This window comes from Dendrobates tinctorius, unplaced genomic scaffold, assembly GCF_039654945.1.
Source record: "Dendrobates tinctorius isolate UK_male_01 unplaced genomic scaffold, ASM3965494v1 ptg000018l, whole genome shotgun sequence".
Classification (NCBI taxonomy): domain Eukaryota; kingdom Metazoa; phylum Chordata; class Amphibia; order Anura; family Dendrobatidae; genus Dendrobates; species Dendrobates tinctorius.
In genome coordinates this window covers 14,633,623-14,659,332 of record NW_027361686.1, presented here as the reverse complement: position 1 = coordinate 14,659,332, position 25,710 = coordinate 14,633,623, and the positions used below count along the sequence as shown (strand labels likewise).

At 47.3% G+C, this 25,710-nt stretch overlaps 1 protein-coding gene across 1 annotated transcript in view; it reads right to left on the bottom strand.

The window, feature by feature from the left end:
* The window catches only part of TTC36 (tetratricopeptide repeat domain 36), a 30,897-nt gene extending 7,439 nt beyond the window's left edge, over nucleotides 1-23,458 (bottom strand). The window contains exons 1-2 of the mRNA XM_073566484.1: nucleotides 23,281-23,458; nucleotides 8,214-8,402 (exon numbers count right to left, since the gene is read on the bottom strand). Of these exons, the coding sequence (XP_073422585.1) occupies nucleotides 8,214-8,402; nucleotides 23,281-23,392 (301 nt within the window). The 5' untranslated portion in view covers nucleotides 23,393-23,458. The remainder of the gene's footprint in view (nucleotides 1-8,213; nucleotides 8,403-23,280) is intronic.
* Nucleotides 23,459-25,710: the final 2,252 nt, after the last annotated feature.

The following is a 25,710-nucleotide window of genomic DNA, read 5'->3' as shown; positions in this document are numbered from 1 at the left end:
CGCTGTACAAAGATGACAGGATCGTGCCGCTGTACAAAGATGACAGGATTGTGCCCCTATATAAAGATGACAGGATCATGCCCCCTATACAAAGATGACAGGATCGTGCCCCTATACAAAGATGACAGGATCGTGGCACTGTACAAAGATGACAGGATCGTGCCCCTGTACAAAGATGACAGGATCGTGCCCCTATACAAAGATGACAGGATTGTGGCACTGTACAAAGATGACAGGATCGTGCCCCTGTACAAAGATGACAGGATCGTGCCCCTGTACAAAGATGACAGGATCGTGCTGCTGTGCAAAGATGACAGGATCGTGGCGCTGTACAAAGATGACAGGATCGTGCCGCTGTACAAAGATGACAGGATCGTGCCCCTATATAAAGATGACAGGATCGTGCCCCTATACAAAGATGACAGGATCGTACCCCTATACAAAGATGACAGGATCGTGGCACTGTACAAAGATGACAGGATCGTGCCCCTGTACAAAGATGACAGGATCGTGCTGCTGTACAAAGATGACAGGATCGTGGCGCTGTACAAAGATGACAGGATCGTGCCACTGTACAAAGATGACAGGATTGTGCCCCTATATAAAGATGACAGGATCATGCCCCCTATACAAAGATGACAGGATTGTGCCCCTATACAAAGATGACAGGATCGTGGCACTGTACAAAGATGACAGGATCGTGCCCCTGTACAAAGATGACAGGATCGTGCTGCTGTACAAAGATGACAGGATTGTGCCCCCTATACAAAGATGTCATGATCATGCCGCTGTACAAAGATGACAGGATCGTGCCGCTGTACAAAGATGACAGGATCGTGTCCCTGTACAAAGAGGACAGGATCGTGCCGCTGTACAAAGATGACAGGATCGTGCCACTATATAAAGATGACAGGATCATGCCCCCTATACAAAGATGACAGGATTGTGCCCCTATACAAAGATGACAGGATCGTGGCACTCTACAAAGATGACAGGATCGTGCCCCTGTACAAAGATGACAGGATCGTGCTGCTGTACAAAGATGACAGGATTGTGCCCCCTATACAAAGATGACATGATCATGCCGCTGTACAAAGATGACAGGATCGTGCCGCTGTACAAAGATGACAGGATCGTGTCCCTGTACAAAGATGACAGGATCGTGCCGCTGTACAAAGAGGACAGGATCGTGGCACTGTACAAAGATGACAGGATCTTGCCCCTGTACAAAGAGGACAGGATCGTGGCACTGTACAAAGATGACAGGATCGTGCCCCTGTACAAAGATGACAGGATCGTGTTGCTGTACAAAGATGACAGGATCGTGGCACTGTACAAAGATGACAGGATCGTGGCACTGTACAAAGATGACAGGATCGTGCCCCTGTACAAAGATGACAGGATCGTGCTGCTGTACAAAGATGACAGGATCGTGGCGCTGTACAAAGATGACAGGATTGTGCCGCTGTACAAAGATGACAGGATTGTGCCCCTATATAAAGATGACAGGATCATGCCCCCTATACAAAGATGTCAGGATCGTGCCCCTATACAAAGATGACAGGATCGTGGCACTGTACAAAGATGACAGGATCGTGCCCCTGTACAAAGATGACAGGATCGTGCTGCTGTACAAAGATGACAGGATTGTGCCCCCTATACAAAGATGTCATGATCATGCCGCTGTACAAAGATGACAGGATTGTGCCGCTGTACAAAGATGACAGGATCGTGTCCCTGTACAAAGAGGACAGGATCGTGCCGCTGTACAAAGATGACAGGATCGTGCCCCTATATAAAGATGACAGGATCATGCCCCCTATACAAAGATGACAGGATTGTGCCCCTATACAAAGATGACAGGATCGTGGCACTCTACAAAGATGACAGGATCGTGCCCCTGTACAAAGATGACAGGATCGTGCTGCTGTACAAAGATGACAGGATTGTGCCCCCTATACAAAGATGACATGATCATGCCGCTGTACAAAGATGACAGGATCGTGCCGCTGTACAAAGATGACAGGATCGTGTCCCTGTACAAAGATGACAGGATCGTGCCGCTGTACAAAGAGGACAGGATCGTGCCCCTGTACAAAGATGACAGGATCGTGCCGCTGTACAAAGATGACAGGATCGTGGCACTGTACAAAGATGACAGGATCGTGGCACTGTACAAAGATGACAGGATCGTGCCCCTGTACAAAGAGGACAGGATCGTGGCACTGTACAAAGATGACAGGATCGTGTCCCTGTACAAAGATGACAGGATCGTGCCCCTGTACATTTTGATACTTTTGAACAGCAAAACAAAGATTTCTAATAAAATATGCTTCACATTTTTTCCCCAAACAAAGTTAAATGGTTACTAAAGCCGAAATATTGGCAGGGCAAACTAATAAATTCTGTGCATAAATAATTCTAATTGTAATTTTTTTTAAATCTGATTATCTTATATCTAATGAACATTTATAATAATGGTCATCATTTAAAGGGAATATGTTAGTGGGATCAACCCTCCTAAACCGTCTATATGGGCATGCAGGTCATTGGAAGCTGAATAAAATGATACCTTGATATCTGAGATCCAATGTCTTATTCCATTAAAATCCAGGTTTTTCTTATATGCATGTGCTGTTATATGTTGTTAAGATCTATGGGCCGGACATAGATCTCTGAGACTCCGACTTCAGAGCTTTTTTTAAATGAAAGGGGGAATTACCAGTGTGTGACATGTAGATCAGGAGATCAAAGAGCAGCCATTACATATCACACTGGTAAAGTCCCCTTTCATTAAAAAAAAGCTCTGGAGGCAGAGTCTTAAAGAGAGATATGTCCGGCCCATAAATCTTAACAGCCTTAAGAAAAATGTAGATTTCTCTGGAATAAGATATTGAATCGGAGACATCAAGGTATCATTTTATTCAGCTTCCTATGACCTACGTGCCCATATAGAGGGCTTAGGAAGGTTGACCCTAATGACAGATTCTCTTTAAGAAGAACCTATGTAAATAAGTCTTTAGATGCAATAAAGTTTTGGGCTAAGTTCACACAATGAGTATTTTGTGAGTTTGTGCTGTTGCAGACTTTTTGTACTAATTAGTTAAATTAGTTTTTTTTCTCTTTTTTCTTTTACATACGCTTTCTGCTGCATTGCTGTCTCTTTGTAATATGTTATGTTTTTCCTGTTTGCTGAGCTTTAATAAAACTTTATTGATTACTTTATGTAAGCCTGTGCGGATTACATACATTTTATTGGGTTTTTGCTGGGGAAATGTAATAAAAACAATTATTTTTTTTACTGCTGTTTTTCTTCATCTCATTAATGTCTATGGGGAAAGCTACAAATAAAATACATATTTACCTAATTAGAAACTGACATGTTGCAAATTTCAAATCTGCACAGTGAGTGGGGACTTTTACTAATCTCTTAAATTCTTTCATTTTGCTGCATGATTTTTGCTCACAGAAATGTGCAATTAACTCACCAAATACTCATTATTGGACTTTACCATAGACTCCACTGCAAACTACTGTACGTGATTGCCATATTATTTTTATTTTCTATGGACTAGTATACAAAAAATGATTACTGCTTTAGTTATTTACTTTAAAGTTATTCAGGATTGAGAGTCCTCAGTAGTTGATACCTTTTAATGGCTAACTGAAAAGATGGTAACACATTGCAAGCTTTCGAGACTACTCAGGTCTCTTCATCAGGCTAGACTAATACAAAATCTGAAGTCACATATTTATGCACAATACAGCCTAGAAAAAATGCAATAGATAAGACAAGTGACGTGAAGCAGAACTATCAATATGGGAGAGGGAGAAACATAAATATAAACATTGGACCAGTTCATAGATAATGAAGAGACCTGAGTAGTCTCGAAAGCTTGCAATGTATTACCATCTTTTCAGTTAGCCATTAAAAGGTATCAACTACTGAGGACTCTCAATCCTGAATATTTTTCTATCTACTGGCTAACACGGTACAAAGATATACATCTTTCCTGTTACTTTAAAGTTTAATTTAAACTTTAAAGATGATTGTTCTGAACCATAAACCCTTACATAATGAGATAACCGATGAGAGTCTGATGGTGGTGGCCCAATGTGGTTGTCTCAAAGCCTATGGTGTGTTTGCAAAAGTGCTGGTGCTTGTGTGAGTGGCAGCCAGGGCCGTAGTCATGGCCCGCATAGGTGTCTGCTTTAGCACGCCCTGACCACACGCATCACATATATACAGTCCCACTGTCTCACTTGCCTAGATCTCCGAGGCCTCCCTTAGACGCAGAGACACTCCTTCCTTTAATAATAATCTTTATTTATATAGCGCCAACATATGCCGCAGCGCTTTACAGTAACAGTTTCAAACACAACAGTCATAAGTAACAATGTTAACAATAATACAATGATTAAAGCAAAATAAAACGACCCTGCTTGTGAGAGCTTACAATCTACAATGAGGTGGGGGAGATACAAAGTACTGGTGTGTATTTACAATGATGGTCCAGCCATCTTGAGGGAGTGGGGGGTAGATAGAGATAGTTAATGGGCTACACCCATACACTTACACATAAAATGACTTTGATTAAGGAATTTGGTAGGCTGCTCTGAGAAATGTGTTTTGAGGAAGCGCCTAAAATTGTGCAAGTTGTGGATGGTCCTAATTTCTTGGGGTAGAGCATTACAGAGGATTGGCGCAGTGCGGGAGAAGTCTTGTAGTCGAGAGTGGGAGGTACGGATTAGTACAGAGGTTAGTCGAGTGCAGCGATCGGCTAGGCCAATAGACAGAAATGAGGGAGGAGATGTAAGGGGGTGCCGCACTGTGGAGAGCTTTGTGGGTGAGAACAAGTACTTTGAATTGGATCCTATAATGAATGGGCAGCCAGTAACGACTGGCGTAGAGCAGACGCGTCCGAGTACCAATTAGTCAGATGGATGATCCTGGCTGCTGCATTAAGTATGGACTGGAGAGGGGAAAGTCGAGTGAGGGGGAGGCCAATTAATAAAGCATCACAGTAGTCCAGGTGGGAGTGGATCAGGGCGACAGTGAGGATTTTTGTTGTTTCCATGGTTAGAAAAGGGTGGATTCTAGAGATGTTCTTTAGGTGTAAACGTCAAGAGCAGGCAAGAGTTTGTATATGGAAGGTGAAGGAGAGACTGGTGTCAAACATAACACCCAGACAGTGCGCCTGCTGCCGGGGTGTTATTACGGTGCCACCCACAGAGAGGGAAATGTCAGATTAAGGGAGGTTAGTAGACAATGGGAGCAGAAGAAGTTCAGTTTTGGAAAGGCTGAGTTTCAGACAGAGAGCGGACATGATGTTGGAGACTGCGGACAGACAGTCCCTGGCGTTCTGTAGTACAGCGGGGGTAAGGTCAGGGGATGACGTGTAAAGTTGTGTGTCATCAGTGACAGCATAAAGATGGTACTGAAAGCCAAATCTGCTGATGATCTGTCCAATTGGGGTTGTGTAGAGTGAGAGGAGAAGGGGGCGAAGGACTAAGCCCTGAGGTACCCCGACAGTGATAGGAAGAGGAGTTGAAGTGGAGCTAGCGAACAAAACACTGAAGGAGCGGTCAGAACCAGGAGAGAGCAGTTTCCTTAATGCCTAGTGACTGGTGGTGGTCAACAGTGTGGAAAGCTGCAGAAAAGTCGAGAGGAATGAGCAGAGTGGTCACAGTTACATTTTGCTGACAGAAGGTCGTTGGTCACTTTGATGAGTGGAGTTTCTGTCGAATGTAGGGGGTGGAAGCCGGACTGTGAAGGGTCTAGGAGTGAGTGAGTGGAGAGGTAATGGGTAAGGCGGGAGTAGACCAGGCGCTCCAAGAGTTTAGAGTTGAAGGGGAGATTGGAGACTGGTCTGTAGTTGTGTGTGCAGGATGAGTTGTTAGCGGGTTTCTTTAATAATGGAGTGATGATAGAGTGTTTGAAGGAGGAGGGGAAAATGCCCGAGGAGTGGGAGAGATTAAAGATTGTAATTAGGTGAGTTGTGACGACTGGAGAGTGAGACTGGAGGAGATATGAGGGAATGGGGTCAGTACTGCATGTAGACAGATGAGAAGAAGAGAGGATCCTGGAGACTTCTTCTGTGATGGGATCAAATGTGGAAAGTGCACCAGGGGAAATGCAGGGAAGGATGGGAGTCACGGCACCTGGTGGCTGGGAGTGGATTTCCTTTGATCTGGCACATAAAGAGACAGAGTCCAATTCCAACTTTAAACATAGAACTTTACTTGTTTTCAATCGCAGCGCGTCCACATCAGTTACAGCATCAACACAGAGTCCTGCACCTTTCACATCCTTCACTTTCCCTGTGCTCTTCCCTATGTCCTTCAGTTTCAGTCTCGACCAGTACTGCAGCGTCCTCCCTGTTCAGTTTAATCACGTTCAGGAGATCCTTTGTCTGTTTCAACCCAGACATGAGGGCATCTGCCCATGTAGTAAGCTGCCACATCTTAGAGCGACCTGCGTGTCACGACTGCTGCACTTCTGTCCCAAGGGCCTTGGACGGCTGGGCTCCCCACTTCCCAATGTTATGGAGTTAACCGCCCTATCAGAGCTCTGTAGCCCCCACTGTTAGAAACAAGGAAAACCCTCTAACTTATCTGCGACTGGCTCCTCCTATGTAAAACTATGTACACTATTGTACCCCATCTAGTGTCCACCTTGAGGTACTGTACTTTCCCTATCTGCACAACATATAAATATATGTACATAGCAGCATCAGAAACATTATATATATAATTACCGTTTATACTCGCGTATAAGCCGAGATTTTCAGCCCTTTTTTTGGGCTGAAAGTCCCCCTCTTGGCTTATATGCGAGTCATATACCGGGGGTCGGCGGGGAGGGGGAGCGGGGGTGTCAGAGATCATACTCATCCCGTCCTGGCACGTCTCTGCAGCCCCCCCGCTTCTTCGTAGGTCTCCTGCGCCTGTGTTCAGGGTTACGTAGTACCGCTCATTAAACTCATGAATATGTGCATTTTCATGAGTTTAATGAGCAGTACCACGTGACCACTGAACGCAGGAAGAAGACCGAGGGAGAAGCAGGGGCTGCAGAGAAGACCGTGCGCCAGGAGAGGGTGAGTATGACGGAGGGGCAGAGCAATATTCACCTGTCCCCATTCCATCGCCGTGCACCGCTGTGTCTCCGGATCCTCCTGCTGTGACGTTCAGGCCAGAGGGCACGATGACGTAGTCAGTGCGCGCCCTCTGCTGAACGTCACTGCAGAGACCCGGGAGACACAGCGGTGGATGGTGATGGAGCTGGGACTGGTAACTATCGCCAGTGCCGAGGGCCTGAGCAAGCGGCAACACCAGCACCTGGAGGTGAGTATGTAATTTTTTTTTAAATTGCAGCAGCGGCAATATATGTGGGGTATTTTTGGCGCATCTTATGGGGCAGCATTAACCCTTGTGCATCAGCATATAGGGGTATTTATAGAGCATCTTATGGGGCAGCATTAACCCTTGTGCAGCAGCATATGGGGGGTATTTATAGAGCATCTTATAGGGCAGCATTAACACTTGTGCAGCAGCATATGGGGGTATTTATGGAGCATCTTATGGGGCAGCATTAACCCTTGTGCAGTCACAGCAGGAGGACCCGGAGACACAGAGGTGCACGGCGATGGAACGGGGACAGGTGAATATTGCTCTGCCCCCCGTCATACTCGCCCTCTCCTGGCGCACGGTCTTCTCTGCAGCCCCTGCTTCTCCCTCGGTCTTCTTCCTGCGTACAGCGGTCACGTGGTACTGCTCATATGGGGGGGTATTTATGGAGCATTTTATGGGGCAGCATTAACCCTTGTGCAGCAGCATATGGGGGGTTTTTATCTATGGACCATCTTCTTGGGCCACCATTAACCCTTGTGCAGCAATATATGGGAGGTATTTATCTATGGAGCATCTTCTTGGACAACCATTAACCCTTGTGCGGCACCACCCTTGGCTTATACATGAGTCAATAAGTTTTCCCAGTTTTTTGTGGCAAAATTAGGGGGTCGGCTTATACGCGGGTAGACTTATACATGAGTATATACGGTATATACAATATCAACATGAAAAAAGGGAGTGGAGAATCACATGGTCCCGATACACCCCTTACACTTGCATGCTCCTGGCTGCACATAGGGGGTCCCAATCCCTCATGGTATGCTACATTTAGCCCAAAAAGCACAATAGTGAGTGTAACTTATCACCTGTCACATCTCCCTGCAGCCGCAGAGCCTGAGCGCGGTTGTTGTATGCAGATGGCCAATCAGGAAGAAGTGAAATGGCTTCACCGAACTTCAGTATGGCCGTCTTCACATCTCCACATTCTGCCGCTGTCACACCACTCAACTCGAGTCTAAGAGCCTCTTCCAAAACATCAGGTGGGAATCTGCTGTCTACAAGAAAATGCAAAGACAAGCTTTTCAAATAGTATTACCTCTCGATCTGAGGCGCTTTGCCATGCATAACAACATATTTTACATGTCTTTGCGTTAAACCTGAAGCAGATTATCTTCATCAACAATTTCCTACAGGTTTGTGTCTACAGCTCTGATGCATATCATTCCTCCCACCTATCATCTAACTTGCTCTTTGACAATCTACAATCTGATTTCCGCACCCATCACTCCACTGAGACAGCCCTGACCAAAATTACTAACGACATACTTACAGCCAAATCAAATGGACAATACTCTATACTCCTGCTTCTAGACCTGTCCTCTGCATTCAACACAGTTGACCACTGCCTCCTACTACAGATCCTCTCCTTCTTCGGCATCAAAGGCCTTGCCCTATCCTGGATCTCCTCATACATTTCCAACCGCACATTCAGCGTCTCCCACACCACCTCCTCATCCCACCCTCTCTCTGTTGGAATCCCCCAAGGCTCTGTTTTAGGACCCCTACTCTTCTCAATCTATACACTTGGTTTGGGGCAACTCATAAAGTCCCACGGATTCTACTACCACCTTTATGCTGATGACACCCAGATCTACCTCTCTGGCCCAGACGTCACCTCTCTGCTGTCCAGAATCCCAGAGTGTCTATCAGCCATATCCTCCTTCTTCTCCTCTCGCTTCCTCAAGCTCAATGTGGACAAATCTGAACTCATCATCTTTCCTCCATCTCTCAGATCTTCCTTACCCGACCTAGCTATAACAATTAATGACATCACACTTTCCCCAGTACCGGAAGTCCGCTGCCTCGGAGTAACCTTTGACTGCCCTGTCCTTCAAACCGCACATCCAAGCTCTTTCTACCTCCTGTCGCCTCCAGCTCAAAAATATTTCCAGAATCCGTCCTTTCCTCAACCCTCAATCTACTAAAATGCTTGTGCATGCCCTCATCATGTCCTGCCTTGACTACTGCAACATCCTTTTCTGTGGTCTCCCTGCTAACACCCTCACACATCTCCAGTCCATCCTTAACTCTGCTGCCCGACTAATTCATCTCTCTCCTCGCTACTACTCCGCTTCTCCCCTCTGCAAATTTCTTCACTGGCTCCCATTCCCTCAGCGTATCCAGTTCAAATTACTAATACTGACCTACAAGGCCATCTATAACCTGTTTCCCCCATATGTCTCTGAACTAATCTCCCGATACCTTCCCTCACATAATCTCTGGTCCTCCCAAGACCTCCTTTTCTCCTCCACACTTATTCGCTCCTCACCCAACTGCCTCCAAGACTTCTCCCGAATAGCCCCTATTCTCTGGAATTCTTTGTACCAACAAGTCAGACTATCAACCACATTTGGATCCTTCAGACGGAAACTGAAAACCCACCTCTTCAAGAAAGCCTACAGCCTGCAATGACCCCGCTATCTCCTTCTCTCTCACCACTACCGGTGATATCACCTCAACCAACACCGGAACTGCTGTAACCCACCAACCTACTGTCTCCTTCCCCACCGTCCTGTAGCATGTAAGCCCGAAAGGGCAGGGTCCTCTCTCCCCTCTGTATCAGTCTGTCATTGTTAGTTTGTTTACTGTAAGTGATATCTGTAATTTGTATGTAACCCCTTCTCATGTACAGCACCATGGAATCAATGGTGCTATATAAATAAATAATAATAATATCAATGCATATCCATGGTAACTGACAATATACAAACCCTGCGTAGTCTAACGCTGTATTTAAATTCTCATCCATGTACTACAAAATCCTAGAATCCGGTATGCCTACATGATGTGACTAATGATCATTACAGGTGTACGGTACCGTGCATGGGATCATCCCACAGCTTCTCTGGCCACCTAGAAGGATAATGTAAAACATGGCAGCTGTTTGGAAACCTGGATCATAGAAAGGCTAGAACAATTTACAATAATTCACAAAGACCTTAATATTGGATGTTCGTTTTAATGCTAAGCATGTAATGCCTAATTTCCCTGCAGTGACCACTGAATGGGCTATGCATAGTTCTCTATAGCTTTCCCTGGTAGTGATCGGAAATCCTGGGAGGTTTGAGTCAGATCTGGAGCGCCCGACAGGGCCGCGGGGATACTGAATACTGGGCAGGTTCTTAAAGGGATGTGTCATGGCAGCAGTGACCTGATCCGTGGCCCTGGACATCCAATTAAAAAGTGATGATTAAAGGGGGAATAAAGTTTATAAGAGATGATTTGTGACGCCACCTGTGGTATTCGGTATTCGGCAAATAGGAGATATTAGCCGACGCTGCTTGAGGAGACCGCTGGGGCTCATGGTTATTAAGCAGTGTTGTTACAGCTCTCCACAGGTAGAGCTAAACCCCAGGGCAGTTGTAGTGTGATGCAATGGTGATGATGGTTGTAGTGCAGGGCTGGGATGGCGCAACAAATAAACAGGCGGACACAGCAGTATGCAGTCTTCACAGGTTTTACTCACAGTTCTGATGTTACAATCCCCAGCCGGGGTGCTGTGTCCTCAGAGTCGGTGGTCCATCCAGCTCTCAAGTAATTTAGGGCACACCGTGTCAGAACCCGCTTCAGATCTTCCTTTCCTGGCCGTCTCACGGCGCTGGCTCCCACCTCTCCTGCCCTGCGCCTTCACACACAGGATGTGGGCCCCACAGGTGGATTCCTCACTACCCGTACTCCTAGGACCCCGTCTTCCTCTCTTCCACTGAAGCTTATCTTCCTGTTCTTCTGTATTTCCTTTCTCTCTTTCTGCTGTCTGCTGGTCTAGGGCTGAGCTCCTCACTGCTCAAGTCCCCAGCACCATCTGCACACTTTCCCTCCAGCTGCCACTTCCTTCAGCTCCCCCTGCTGCTTTCTCCACCCACACCCTCTACCTAGCTCCTCCCCAGCTCTGAAAGATCTGATGTTGCATGCAAGTGTGTGAGTTCTGTGTGGTGCAGTACCTCTGTGTGGCGACAGAACCCTCTGGGGCGCCACATATCAATCCAAGTAGAGATTGTCATGATGAATGTGTAGGCCTATGTACTGATGATAACTAGTGATGAGCAAGCGTGCTCAGATAAGGTTTTATCCGGCATGCCGAAGACACTCAGCACACAAGCATAATGGATAACACCTTAAATATTGCGTATTTGGTCAGTATTTCACATCAGTATTTGTAAGCCAAAATCAGGAGTGGGAGAAAAATGCAGAAGTGGTGACGTGTTTATATCAGATGGCCGGTGGACACCGCATCTGGAGGCATGTTTGCCCCTCTCCTATATACTGACAAGCTCATTACCTTAGAGAGATCATTCTCCTCAATGCCTAAAGCACCATCGTTCTTTCTGATAGATGCCTATAAGCTCTACACAATCTATATACCACACGTAACTGAAGAAGGTCACATTGACCGAAACGTCTTTTTTCGTGTACTACAATAAACCGCCTTACAAATACCTTTAAGTTGAGTGCTAGGTTCATATTTGGTGTTTATATCAGTGGCATACCTCCAATGGCAGCAGGTCACGTGACTGCTATGGGGCCCGTAAGCCGGGAGGGGGCCGGTACCAGCACCCACAGCAGGCCCCCCTATGCCAGTCAGCACCCACACCGGGCCCCCATCCTCCATACAATATGATGCAACCACCATGGTCCTCCACAGACTATAATGCACCCCACGTCGTCCTCCATGCAGCATAATTAACGCAACATGCAAAATTATTAGTAAGGTGTACTACTAGTGAGTTGTGAGGAGCCCTGGTCCTGTTGTGGCCAGTGTCCTAAACCTGTATCCCTGTATCAGGACATCAATAACTATTGTGGACTATGTATTTTTAATGATCACAATTTCCTTATTATTATTATTATTATTATTATTATTATTATAATAAATCATTAAATTATTTGTCTAAGTTAATTAGGGTCTATTTGCCAGTCAGCAATTTGGTAATTACTGAAACTGTATCCCTGGTCCTGATGTGGCCAGTCCTGTATCTGTAGTCCACTAGTCCCAGTGTGGCCAGTCCAGTAGCTGTAGTCCTCTGGTTCCGGAGCGGCCAGTGCCTGAACTTCATCCCCTGGTCCATGAGCTGCCAGTTCCTGAACACTGTCACCCAATCCGCGTGCGGCCAAACCCTGATTTAGTATCCTAGATTGCCGTGTCTGAACCGAGCCCAAATCCGTGTCGGTAACCTCACCTGTAGAGGTTTCAGAAATTACTAGTCTGAATGGAGACCTAGCCCTAATCAGTTGCAGTGTTCCTGACACCTGGGATCATCAGCTGCATTACCAGGCTCTGCCCAGGAGTGATACCTGGCGGCCACCTGCAGCCCAGCCTTTTTCCACCATCAGGAGCTCCGCTCCAGTGAACACCAGGTAGCCGCTAAGCTACGCCCCTTCCTGGGCAGTCACGGCTCTGCGGCACAGTGGGTACACATATCCATATGCGCCACCGTTGGGCCTAACAGTTTGCTGCTGACCACAACAATAAGGAGAAAATGCGTAGGGAGAAGAGGGACAATAGCAAGGGTGCTTTAGGCTGTTGCACTAATAACGGTAAAGCATGGTAATGTGGCGCCCCTGAGGCTCAGTTGCCACAGAGGTACTGCACCTTCTCCTAAGGTGTAGTGCCCCACCATCCAGGTAATGTGGGAACTCCCTGCCACACTCCAACACCTGCATCCCACACACAGGATAGTTCAGCAGGGACACCTAGCAGCTTCAGGCTGGGGGTAGCAGAGCCCCTTCGTGGAACCCTGCTTCGTAACACGAGATGTGCTGGGAGGTGGGTGGAGTTAGTATAAAAAGACTGGGAAAGATAGAATTAGAGTTCAGTCTCTCAGAGGGGAGGACAGGTCAGTCTCCCAGAGGGAAGTCGAGGTCAGTCGGGACGGAAGCCACTCAGACAGGAGTGAGGGTCCCTGGAGGAAAGAAAGAGAAGAAAGAGTGCTACAGCTGCCTCAGTGACCTGAGCCAGCTGGCACGGGAAAGCGAGAGAGAGACGTAGAACTGTAACCTGCATTTCCATAAGAGAGAGAAAGACAAGTACAGAACGAAGTGGAAGGAGAACAGAGAGGAGGAGTGGGTTGGATAGGAACCCTGCCTATAGGTTATCAGCGCACAGCCGGGGCCCGGTTCCCGAGGTTGTATGGACACTTATGGTTCTGCAGCAGACACCAGTGGAGTAGTTGGCTGTAAATGCACTACTCCCATCCAAGACTTGGGACACAACAGCGAAACGGATAGAGAGCCGGGATTCAGGAGAAGGGAGTCCACGAAGCAGGCTACAGCTGTCTGTCATACAAGTGAGAGAGTTGTTAGGAACATCTGACAGGAGGAACTTCAGAGAACCACGGTGCTGGAGCTCTTCACACCAATAGGCGCTATAGAGGAGTCGTTCAGCAAAGGCACATGTTGGAGGGGTGCTGGCGGGGAGAGCCCTATCTTGCCTGGAGGTTGGCTGGGCCTCTGCCCCGGAGGACACGGTATCGAAGCGGGCACCTGTGTGCACTACGAACTGTGAGTAAAGCTTTGAAACTGCAAGCCCTGGTGTCCTCCATTCATTCCCGCATCGGCACCGCCACATTGGGGGTATCAACATCTACACCATTCTGTGCCCCTACTCCTCCATCGCACCTATACACTGCCCTGGGACTACAGCTCCACCTGTGGGGAGCTACACCATCTTAGCTGCATCACACCATCAGTCCCAGTGGATCCGCAAGCAGCGTTGGCTTACCATCTTACTTGCCAAATACCACGGGTGGCGTCACAAACTTTATATTACAACCAAACACCACCGCCATTGATATTGGGGCCCAGGGCCACGGACCGGGTCACCGCTGCTGTGACACATCATCCCCCTGACACCGGCCCAGTACCGAGTACCCCACAGCCCTGGGTGAAGCCAGCGACGGGGCGACTCAGTAACAGCTCCCATTCTTTGTCACCTCCTTCCAGACAGACTGCATCACCCGAAATAAGATGATAGACTGGCCTAGATGATGACAAGATCAGCTTGTTTCCTAATTTGTGTATACGGCTATAGAAAGTTTGTACATTTCCGGTTATGGTCTATGGTTTGGGTGCAGAATATGTGACCCAGAGGCCACAGTCTGCAATGCCATGTTGTGTGGCCCTCAAGTGTGGCTCGCAAGTAACCTAGTTTACCTAAAAGGTGCAAAAATTCTGCAGAAAATCTACAACATTAAAAACTCACCAAATACTCATTATGGGAATCTGGCCTCCAAGGAGGCCTTCAGTGCATGCTGCTCTCTCCGTTATGGTGTGTAGGAGTTGTGGTAGCAAATTAGAATTCTACAACACCCATAGTCTAAAATGGAGAGAGCCACCTTCATGCATAGTCTCCTCCTTAATGTCGTGCAGGGGGAGCAAGGAGCCCCCATAATCCTGATGGTGAACATTCTGTAAGAGGATCAGTAACCTATCAGCCATTTACGGAATAGATTTACAATATGTCAAATGCCTTTGCGTTTTATTGCAGCTATTTGTAGTGGTTTAGCATAACAATGTGGCCCCCAAACAGGATACAATTGTGCACTGCAGGTCAGTTCGAAACGTGTTTGATCTGGTAAATTGATCTTTAATTGAAATGGGTCGCCCTCCCAGGGCCGTGGGGTACTCGGTACCGGGCCGGCGTCGGCGGGATATGTCACAGCAGCGGTGACCCGGTCCGTGGCCCTGGGCGCCCAATGTAAACAGGGGAGATTGGAAATGATGGAATGTAAATGAATAGTTCGTGAAGCCACCTGTGGTGTTCGGCAAGTGAGATGTTGAGCCGACGCTGCATGCAGATCCTCTGGGGCTGGTGGTGTGTTGCAGCCAAGATGGTGAAGCTCCCCACAGGTGGAGCTGTAACCCCAGGGCAGTGTAGATGTAGGCGTAGAGGATAGGCACAAGCGGTGTAGAAGCTGGTACCCAGATGTAGCGGTGCTGGGTACGTTGGCGCAAGAATGAATGGAGGGCACCAGGGCTTGTAGTTCCAAAGCTTTACTCACAGTCTGTAGTACACATACAGGTGCCTGCCTCCGTGCCGTGTCCTCCGGGTCAGGGACTCAATCAACCTCCAGGCCAGATGGAATGCTCCCTTTCAACACTCCGCCAACATGTGCCTTTCTGAACATCTGCTCTTATAGCGCCTTTAAGTGTGAAGTACTCCTAGTACTGAGTTACACTGGAGTGCCTCCTGACAGATGTTCCCAAGAACTCTACTTGGACGGCAGACAGCTGTAGCATGCTTCGGGGACTCCTTACTCCTGAGTCCCGGCTCACTATCAATGTTGCTGTTGTGCCCCCAAGTCTTAGATGGGAGTAGTGCGTTTACAGCCCACTACTCCACCGGTGTCTGCTGTAGAACCATTAGTGTCCATACAACCTCGGGGACCGGGCCCCGGCCTTGCGCTTAGAACTTCTAGGCAGGGTTCTTCCTCTAACCCACGTCCTCTGTTCCCTTTTACTCCTACGTTCTGTACTAGTCTTTCCTTCTTATGGAAGTTCAGGTTTCTGTTCAATGTCTTTCTCCTTCTTTCCTTTCCCGTGCCAGCAGACCCAGGTCACTGAGATCTGCTGCAGGACCTCCTTCCTCCATCCCTCTCCTAGGGATCTTCTTTCCTCACTCCTCTCTGAGTGACTCTCTGACTGACTGACCTGAAATCCTAAACCTTCCCGCTCTTTTATGGTGCTCTGCTACACTCCAAGCAGGGAGCTGCAATGTGGCTTTGCTGAACTACCGTGTTGTGTGGGATGCAGGTGTTGGAGCGTGGCCAGGAGCCTCCAACTTACCTGGATGGTGGGGCACAACACCTCAGGAGGAGGTGCAGTACCTCTGTGGTGACTGAGCCTCAGGGGCGCCACAAAAACATCATTAAGTGATACCGTTATAATTACATTATCACGGCGGCACAGCGGCTCAGTGGTTAGCACTGCAGCCTTACAACGCTTGGGTCCTGGGTTCAAAATCCACCAAGCACAACATCTGGAAGGAGTTTGTATGTTCTCCCCGTGTTTGTGTGGGTTTCCTCTGGGTTCTCCGGTCTCCTCCACACCCCAAAGACATACTAATAGGGAATTTAGATTGTGAGCAGTAGGGACGGTGCCGATAATGTCTGTAAAATGCTGTGGAATTAATGGCGTTATATAAATCAGTAAAATAAATAAATAATAAATTATCAGGATACATAGTGGTGATAGTCATTGCATGAACTGGTCTTTGAGCCATCACAGTTACTGATTAAATGACAGGCTTCATGACACTATTTTCTTTCCTTGACCTCTGCACATAGCTTGCTTTGATGATTTGCAATCTTAAATGTGTTGTATTCTTACCCAGTTATTATATAATAATTTGATATAGGGAAAAACTATGATGTGGATATGTTAAAAATGCCTGAGATGGGAAAACCATTGACTATTTTATCAGACTTGCTGTATATCTACGGAAATTGAAGCTTCACACCAGTACAGAAGGTACTGGGGAAAATAATGGTTGTGGTCTCCCTGAGCCCACCCAAACAGTGGGGCCCACTCAGAGTGCTTAATGGCCCATTTAGATTGGCCCAGGATTGGGGAATGAACATTCAGAGCAGCGATCATTCTTAACTATATACCCATCTGACAAAGACCTCACAAACATGCCAGAAGCTCGTTCGTCAGGTGAACTTATTACTAAACAATCACTTTTGGCTGCAACCTGTGTAAACAGGTAATGTGCTAACAGTAAAGCAATACTTTTTATGCACTGAACAACAATATTACCAACTGTTCTGTGAGTATAGATGTGAGGTCAGTGTGCCAAGGACATGCCAGCACAGTTAAACTCTACGGCAGAGCAGGGAGCCGTTGTCTTTCTACCTTACTGCTCTCAATTTTGTACTTGGCAAGTTGCTTTAGGCCTGCAGCTTATAAAAAGGCAGTGACATGCAATCCATTCCCTGCATAGGTGGTGAGAGGTTGTCACTGCGTCACTACTCCTATACCAGAATGCCAGCAGTGCTGATGGACTCACTAGTTTATCATCAGTACTTGTGGGAGGATCACACTGTGTGTTCAGGAAAGGCTGGCTGTGAGGGACACCCTACTGTGTGTGTGTACCTAAAAAAGGGCTCCTGATAGGGTCGCCATCAGGGCATTACTGCCCTGACTGGTGTATGGAACCCGGAGGGCAGAGGGGGCCCGCATCGGGCCCCGTCTCATCTGCTCACCGGGTCCTACCGGCAGGCTAAACTGGGCCCTAGCGGCCTGCGGCAGTTCAACCCTATTGACATGCGGGCCTGGGCCCGCACATCAATAGTTAACAGCCGCCAGCCAATCGGAGGCTGGCAGCTGACGTCAGCCGCAGCACGCACGTCGCCGGTGTCTGATGTCATTGTCATTCCCCGACGAGTGCACACTTCAGCTGCGTGGAGGGAGCCTTGCAACGTAAGAAAAACGTGTTTTTTTTATTGAAAGTGGCAATCCGGGGGCCCGGGCAGAATGTGAGACATGGGGGCAGAATGTGAGACACAGGGGCAGAATGGACGGGGCACATTGTGAGACACGGTGGCAGAACGTGACAGTGAGTCACAGGAGGGGGCAGAATGGATACGGGGACAGAATGTGACACTGAGACACAGGAGGGGGCAGAATGGATACGGGCACAATGTGACAGTGTTAGGCGTCGGATTTCTGGCGCTGCACAGCGGGAATCCCGAGCCTTGCCTCCGACGGTCTCCCATTCCTCCCCAGCCGCAGAGGAGCTTGCTCAGCAAACTCGTCGGTCCCGGCGCTCTGTCCATACCAACTCCATGGGTTTGCTTGCTGCTGCCACCCCTGGTTCAGCTTTTGCAATGCATGCTGCTCAGCAGCAAGATCCTCCAGGGACTAAGTCCTCATGTCAGGCCACTGAGCATGCCTGTGGAGTGATCTCCCATTGGAGATCAAAGGTCATGTGCTCAGGTCCTGCTCGTGTTCGGATTGGCCCATCCGAGAAGCAAGGAGGATCACGGACGCCTGCGGCTATAAAAGGTTCGCATGGCCGCTCGGCCATGCGCTAAGATAGACTCAAATAGTTTGGTGTGTATGATGATGGATGCATGTATCTGGTGTCTGACTCATTATGAGGCCCCTACCCTTTGATACGTCTGTTGTTAGGGTTTAGAGACTGAGTCAGCGCCTGCTAGTGGCTAGCCTGTAGGCCACAGTGCATACCGGCCTTCTGCACACTTGCACACGCCATTTATTTGATCCCTGTTGGTATCGCAGTCGCGGTGCCGGGCGCTAGCGGTCTAGGGCTGAGTTCTGTGACGTTACGCTAGCGCTTACTCTGCCGAACTCTGTGAGCGAAAACAGGCTACGGCATCTATTATTTGCGGTAGTGCGGCTCTAAGTCATAAGAGTTCGCCTCGGTACACCTTGGGTGAGGTTAACCCCGTGTGTGCCGTTATTTCACCGCCATATCGCGTCCGCCATTACCGAGCAGCAGTTAACACCTCTGCACGGTGGACCCCGGGCTGCGAACGCACCTAAACACCATCTTATTATTTGGTGTGTTCCGCCAGCCCTTAACAGACAGTGAGACACAGGAGGGGGCAGAATGGACATGGGGCAGAATGTGAGATACGGGGGCAGAATGTGACTGTGAGACACAGGGGCAGAATGTGAGACACAGGGGCAGAATGTGACAGTGAGACACAGGAGGGGCAGAATGGATATGGGGCACAATGTGATACTGAGACACAGGAGGGGGCAGAATGGACACAGGGACAAAATGTGAGACACGGGGGCAGAATGTGACAGTGAGACACAGGAGGAGGCAAAATGGACACAGGGCAGAATGTGACAGTAAGACACAGGAGGGGTCAGAATGTGACAGTGAGACACAGGAGGGGACAGAATGTGAGACAAGGAGGGGGCAGTATGCAAGACACAGGGGGCAGGATGGGAGACACATGATGCAGGATCATGGGCAGGATCGGGAGATCATATGGGTGCAGGTTGGATACTCTTGATGGCAGGATGAGAGAAAATATGGCTGGAGCCAGGAATAAGAAACACGGGGGCCAGGATGGAGGATGTTATTACCATAGGGGCTAATTAAGGGATATTATTACTGCAGTGATATATTTATTTTATTTTTTTGAGGATACTGTTCTAAATGGGGGGAGATCCTGTTACTGCGCAGAGCAACACTATGTCGCCTTTTTTTCTTCATCTGGTGTAGTGTAGAAGTTGGGAAAAAAATAAGTAATGTGTTCTGCAAGTGGAGCTCTATATAACTGTGTTATTTCTTGCAGAGACAAGTCCTGGCAGGAAGACGTGATGGTGGTCTGTGCTGGATGAAAGATGAAAAGCGAAGCTGAAAGACGTCACTGGTGAGTCAGTGTGTTACCTGTACACTGACACTATACACTATATACAGAGTGCCATTGTACAATGTCACCAGTGATCACTGTATTACCTGTGCACTGACACTATACACTGTATACAGAGTTCCTGTGTACAATGTCACCAGTGATCACTGTATTACCTGTACACTGGCACAATATACAGAGGTCTTGTGCATAATTTCACCGGTGATCACTGTATTACCTGTACACAGACACTGCATACTAAGTACAGATCTCCTGTGTATAATGGCACTTATGGTGATAGTATTATGTTTTTTTATTAATGATCAGTATTGTAGTATTCAGTCACCATGTGTTAGTAATATGTGGTCTGGGCATGGTGCGGTGGTATTTGTCCTTGTATATGCTATTATTCTGTCACTGGTGGTAATATGTGGTCTGGTCATGGTGTCGCTGTATTTGTTCCGTGTGTGGTATTATTGGTCGCCATGTGATGGTAATATGGTGTCTGGTCATGGTGCGGTGGTATTTGTCCCTTATATTTGCTATTATTCTGTCACTGTGGTGGTAATATGTGGTCTGGTCATGGTGTTGCGGTATTTGTCCCTTGTATGTGCTATTATTTGGTCACTTTGTGGTGGTAATATGTGGTCTGGTCATGGTGCAGTGGTATTTGTTCCTTGTATGTGATATTATTCGGTCACTATGGTAAAAATATGTGGTCTGGTCATGGTGTGGCTGTATTTGTTCCTTGTATGTGGTATTATAGGTCACTATGTGGTGGTAATATGTGGTCTGGACATTGTGCGGTGGTATTTGTCCCTTTGAATGTGATATTATTGGTCTTTTTTAAATTTTAAAAATAAATAAAAAATATGCCTAAATTGTATTGGATATTTTAACAAATGTTTAATAGGTTAGAGTTGTTAGGCTGGCGGAACGCACCGAATAATAAAAGATGGTAATGCGGTGCGTTCGCAGCCCCGGGGTCCACCGTGCAGAGATGGTAGACTGCTGCTCGGTAATGGCGGACAGAAACTGGCGGTATAGTAGACACACACGGGTTAACTTCACCCAGTGAATAGAAGGCGAACCCTGTTGCTTCACAGGGCCGCGATACCGCAGAGTGAACACTAGTGTTTTGGTCACAGGACCCTGCCCCAAGGACACTCTAGACCCACTAGCGTTCGGCGCTGCAACTGCGACGCCAGTGGGAGAGACCCTTACTAAACGCTGTGCCCTGTTAACAGTCACAGGGCACAGCTGATAGCTCAATACCGCACGAAGTACATACAGCACAGCTCTGGCGGACGCCACTAACCAGCCTAAGCTTTGGGCTGGAAAGCACATTAGCTGCTGTCACTGAACGTGCGGTACCATAGTGCCTAATGTAGTGTGGCGCACACTGGCGCTAGCATGTAATGGAGCTGGGAGCACTGTGGCGCTAGGCAGTGCCACTACCCGGCACTGACTGGAACTCTAAACCCTAACAACGTATGTATCAGAGGGAAGGGGTTTCATAACGAGTCAGTCAGCGTTTCACAAGCATCCATCATCACACATACCACTACAATTTACAGACTATACTAGCGCATGGCTGAGCGGCCATGCAAATCTTTTATAGCAGCGTCCTTACGGGACCTTCCTTATGGTCCAATCCAAGCTAGAGAAGGACCTGAGCGTGTGACCCCCGACCTCCAATGAGAGGTCATCCCACGGGCATGCTCAGAAGGCTGCAAAAAGGACAGCCTCTGAAGCTGCTCGCTGCTTTCTAGTGCGGATTGCCAAAGCTGATCCAGAGGTGGCAGCAGAAACCAATATGACAGCACTAGCCTTAGCAAGACGCTGGGAAAGACGTCTTTGCTGAGCAGGCTCCTCTGGGACTGAATGGAAGACAAGGCTCGAGATTCCTCCTGTGCAGGGGCAGGAATCCGACGCTTAACAGAGTAGAGTAGGGCCTGGCCAAAAGAGTCTACCTTGTCGTGGTGGCAGATTTTAAAAAATCTTTTAGTCAAAACAAGAGCTGCTGGCTTTGTGTGTGATCTGGAGATGGGAACAGTTAATGTGTGATTGGTGAGAAGTGGAGTTTTTCCAAGAGAAAGCGGTGGGACTACGGACAGTTCGAGGGGTGAAGCCTGGGTAGAGTCTCAAGGGGGCCCCGAAATTCCTAATGGCAGCCCTGGCTCCTTATACTGCATGGGGAGAGCTGTATGGACCCACCACCAAAGTGTGTGTAGCTAAAAAAAATAGGGGTCGTCATTCTGCATGAGGAGAGTTGTGTGGGCCCACCACCAAAGTGTGTGTATCTATGTTTTTCTTAATTTTTTTTTAAATTTTATGGTGTACAGTTACTTTTTTGTGGTAACTCAAAGGGCATTTTTGGCATGTGTGGGGGCAGGAGGAGACTCTGGGGTAATTACTAATATATGTGTGGGGGACGCTTGAGGCATTATTACTATATGTATGGGGATGAGTCCATTATTACTATATGTGGGGGAACTCAAGGGTCATTACTGCATGTATAGGGCCATTATTACTATGGGTGTGAATGGAGGCCATTATTACTGTAGTTGTGGGGCAACTATAAGGCCATTATGACTCTATATTGGGGGAATTATACGACCATTAGTACTGTATGTGGGGAACTGGGGACCCTTATTACTGTAAGTGGGTGGACTCAGGAGCCATTAATGCTATATAATTATTACAGCATGTGGGAGGGGGCACTAATACTTTACATCGGGACTCTTATATTACTTTTGTTGAGGCACGCATGGCATTAATTATTGATAAGGTGACACTCATGTGACATTACTTTTCAGGGGCCCTTAAGTGCCAGCCTTTCATTTAAAATTGTACTCCAAGAGGCCTTATTACATTAAAGTGACACTCTAAGTGTTGTAAGCATCAAAGGGGCACACAGGAATAATTATTACTTTGTAATGGCAAAAATGTGAGTTACTTTCTATGGCACTCATAAAGGGCATTAATATTTTCAAGGGGACAATTTTACCATTAAATTGGGCATTTTACCATGTAAGAAGCACAGTGGTGGGCCTTATTACGTGGGGCACTAAGGAGCACTGTTACCATGTCACACAGCAGATGCAGTAATAGGGACACATACGGCAGCAGCGGCTCAGCATTGGGGTATCAGCAGGATAAGGAGTTTGTGCAGGTTGGGATTAGATGGGGACGGTGCTGGAAATGTGAGAAGTCAGTTGTGTCAGTTGTAAACTCTCCAGACGAGTCATGGCTGAAAGAAGTTGTTTTGTCATTCAAGACCTCATGGATTTTGCAGACCTTACAAACTAATTTTGCCCTTATTGAAACCCCCTTAGTGTTTCCACACACTGATACTTTATGGGGACCATTAAAAGGGTATGATGCTAACGAATGTGCCCCCCAAACACAGTAAAATACCCCCCAGTGAATTCCTCCACAGTACCCAGATCACGCTGATGCCACACTTACCTTTGCACTACAACATACAACCATTGAAATATTTTTACTTATGTCATGTGCATGTGTTGTATATTAAAGATCTCACCTAGACCCTTGTCTTCTGCTGTGTCGTGGTCTTCATCCTCACAAATATCACCGAATGGAGCATTAGGATTAAATATGGCATGCAGGATGGCTGAATCATTTGGAGTGCACATCGTCTAATAGCAGGTACAACACTGTCATCTGCTATCACAGGACTGTCAGTGAGTGACCTATGGAGGCTGTAATCTCTCAGATGTTTAGGGAGTAACTGTAGCACCCAATCAATGCGAGGGGTGGAGGTGGCTTTTGTCCAGATGCTGATCACATCTGTTAGTAGTAAAAGAAATAACTGAGCTTTATAGAGGGCAGATGCCTCTAGTGCTTCAGTGGGGGAACTTCTTCACATATGTGACAGAATCTGAGAAAGGCACCACACAGCTTTCACAAGAAAGTGGCATTTTTTCACTGTAAATATGTAGTAAGTGCCCCTTCATATGGCCGTGGAGGAAATGTACGGTATAACAAATAGATAGGGGGTCCTCAGCTAGTACAAGTACATCTTATATTATTACACAGTAGAGTATAGAACTGACATGTTTTGCTATAACTGTGCTACAATGTAATCTCTCTATGAGCACAGAGTTTTTTGAGGAGTTTTTTCATCAATCCCATCTAAAATGCTCCTCAAAAACTCTTGGAAAACTTCTCCAATTCACTTCTATGTGAAATCTACTTTCCTGTTCATTTAGGAAGTTGTTTAAGCTTTTTTTTCCCCCGAGGGCAGGTGGGGAATGTGAGAGGGGAGTGTGAGGGGACAGTATGAGGGGTGATATGTGAAGGGATAGTATGGAGGAAAGTGTGAAGGGACACTATGGGGAAGAAAAGTGAGTTTACAATATGGGGAATAGTGCGAGGGGACAATATGAGGGAGAAAAATGTTGATGGACCATATCGGAGGGAGTGTGAAGTGAAAGTATGGGGGATAAGTGACATTGTATTGTGGGAATAGTGAGGTAACAGTATGAGGTGGGGAAAAGTGTGAAGGGATAGTACAGGAAGAGAAAAGTGTGAGGAGACCATATGGAAAAAAGTGTAGGGACAGTATAGGGATAACAATGTGAGGACACATTACTGTGGGAATAATACGAAGGGACAGCATTGGGGAAGAGGTGTCAAGGGAGATTAATGTGTGAGGGGACAGTATGAAAAGAAAAGTATGAAGGTCAAACAATATCAAGGAAAACTGTGAGGGAATATTGTAAGGGGGAATAGTGTGAGGGGACAGCATGAGGGGAGAAAAGTGTGGAGGAATTGTATGGGGGGTTATATGAGATGACAGTATAAAGGGGAAGTGTAAGGGGAAATAGTATGGGGGATAAAAATGAGGACAGTATGTAGGGAGAAAATTGTGATGATACTATATGGGGAGAAAAGAGTGAGGGGAAATTATGGGGGGGAGGTGAGGAGATATTATAAGGGGAAAAGTGATGGGGTTGCATGGGTGGGAGAAAATGTGTAAGGGGAAAGTATTGGGAGAAAAATGTGTGAGGGGACAGTATGGGGGAAACACGTATATTACTTACCGGTAATGTGTTTTTTCAGAACCCATGACAGCACCAACGAGAGATGGGATCCACCCTTCAAGGACAGGAAACCTTCAAGATAAAAAGGGCGGTGCCCATCTCCGCATCAGTAGGTTTACAGAGCACAAGAGGACCTCCAGGAAAAGCGTACACACATTATATATTATAACTATAACTGTAATTTTTAATTTTTTTACTTTCATCACAAGTGAATAACCTAAACCACAAAGGTGATCAACTTTGTAAAGGGAGGGAATATAAGGGTGCTGTCACAATGTAAGGATTCCGGACTTTCCTTTGTGCCTGTTTGCCCTGATCCAAGATGGAGTCTCGTATCTCGCCCTGTTATGGAATTTCCTGTCTGTCCTGATTATTTAAGTCCAGGTCACGTGCTCCTCTTTGCCTGAGTATTTTGTTGCTGTTGGCTCCTGAGCTCCTGCTGTTCCGCTGATGGACTCCCTGCTGCTGCTCGTTACTCGGTGCTCTGCCTCTCCATGTTCTGCTGCCTACAGTTCTCTGTGCATCTCCCTGATGCTGTCTGTGCTTAACTAATGGTTGGACTTCTAGTTGGAGCTACCGTACTTACTCGAATATAAGCCGAGATTTTCAGCCCATTTTTTTGGGCTGAAAGTCCCCCTCTCGGCTTATATTCGAGTCATATACACCGGGGGGTCGGAGGGGGAGGTGGGGCGGGGGTGTCAGGTCATACTTACCCGTCCTGATGCTGTCTCTTGAGCCCCCAGCTTCTCCGCGCTCTCTCTTCCTGCCTTCAGAGGTCACGTGGTACCGCTCATTAAAATCATGAATATGCGCATATTCATGAGTTTTAATGAGCGGTATCACATGACCACTGAACGCAGGAAGAGATAGCGCGGAGAAGCTGGGGGCTCAAGAGACAGCGTCAGGAC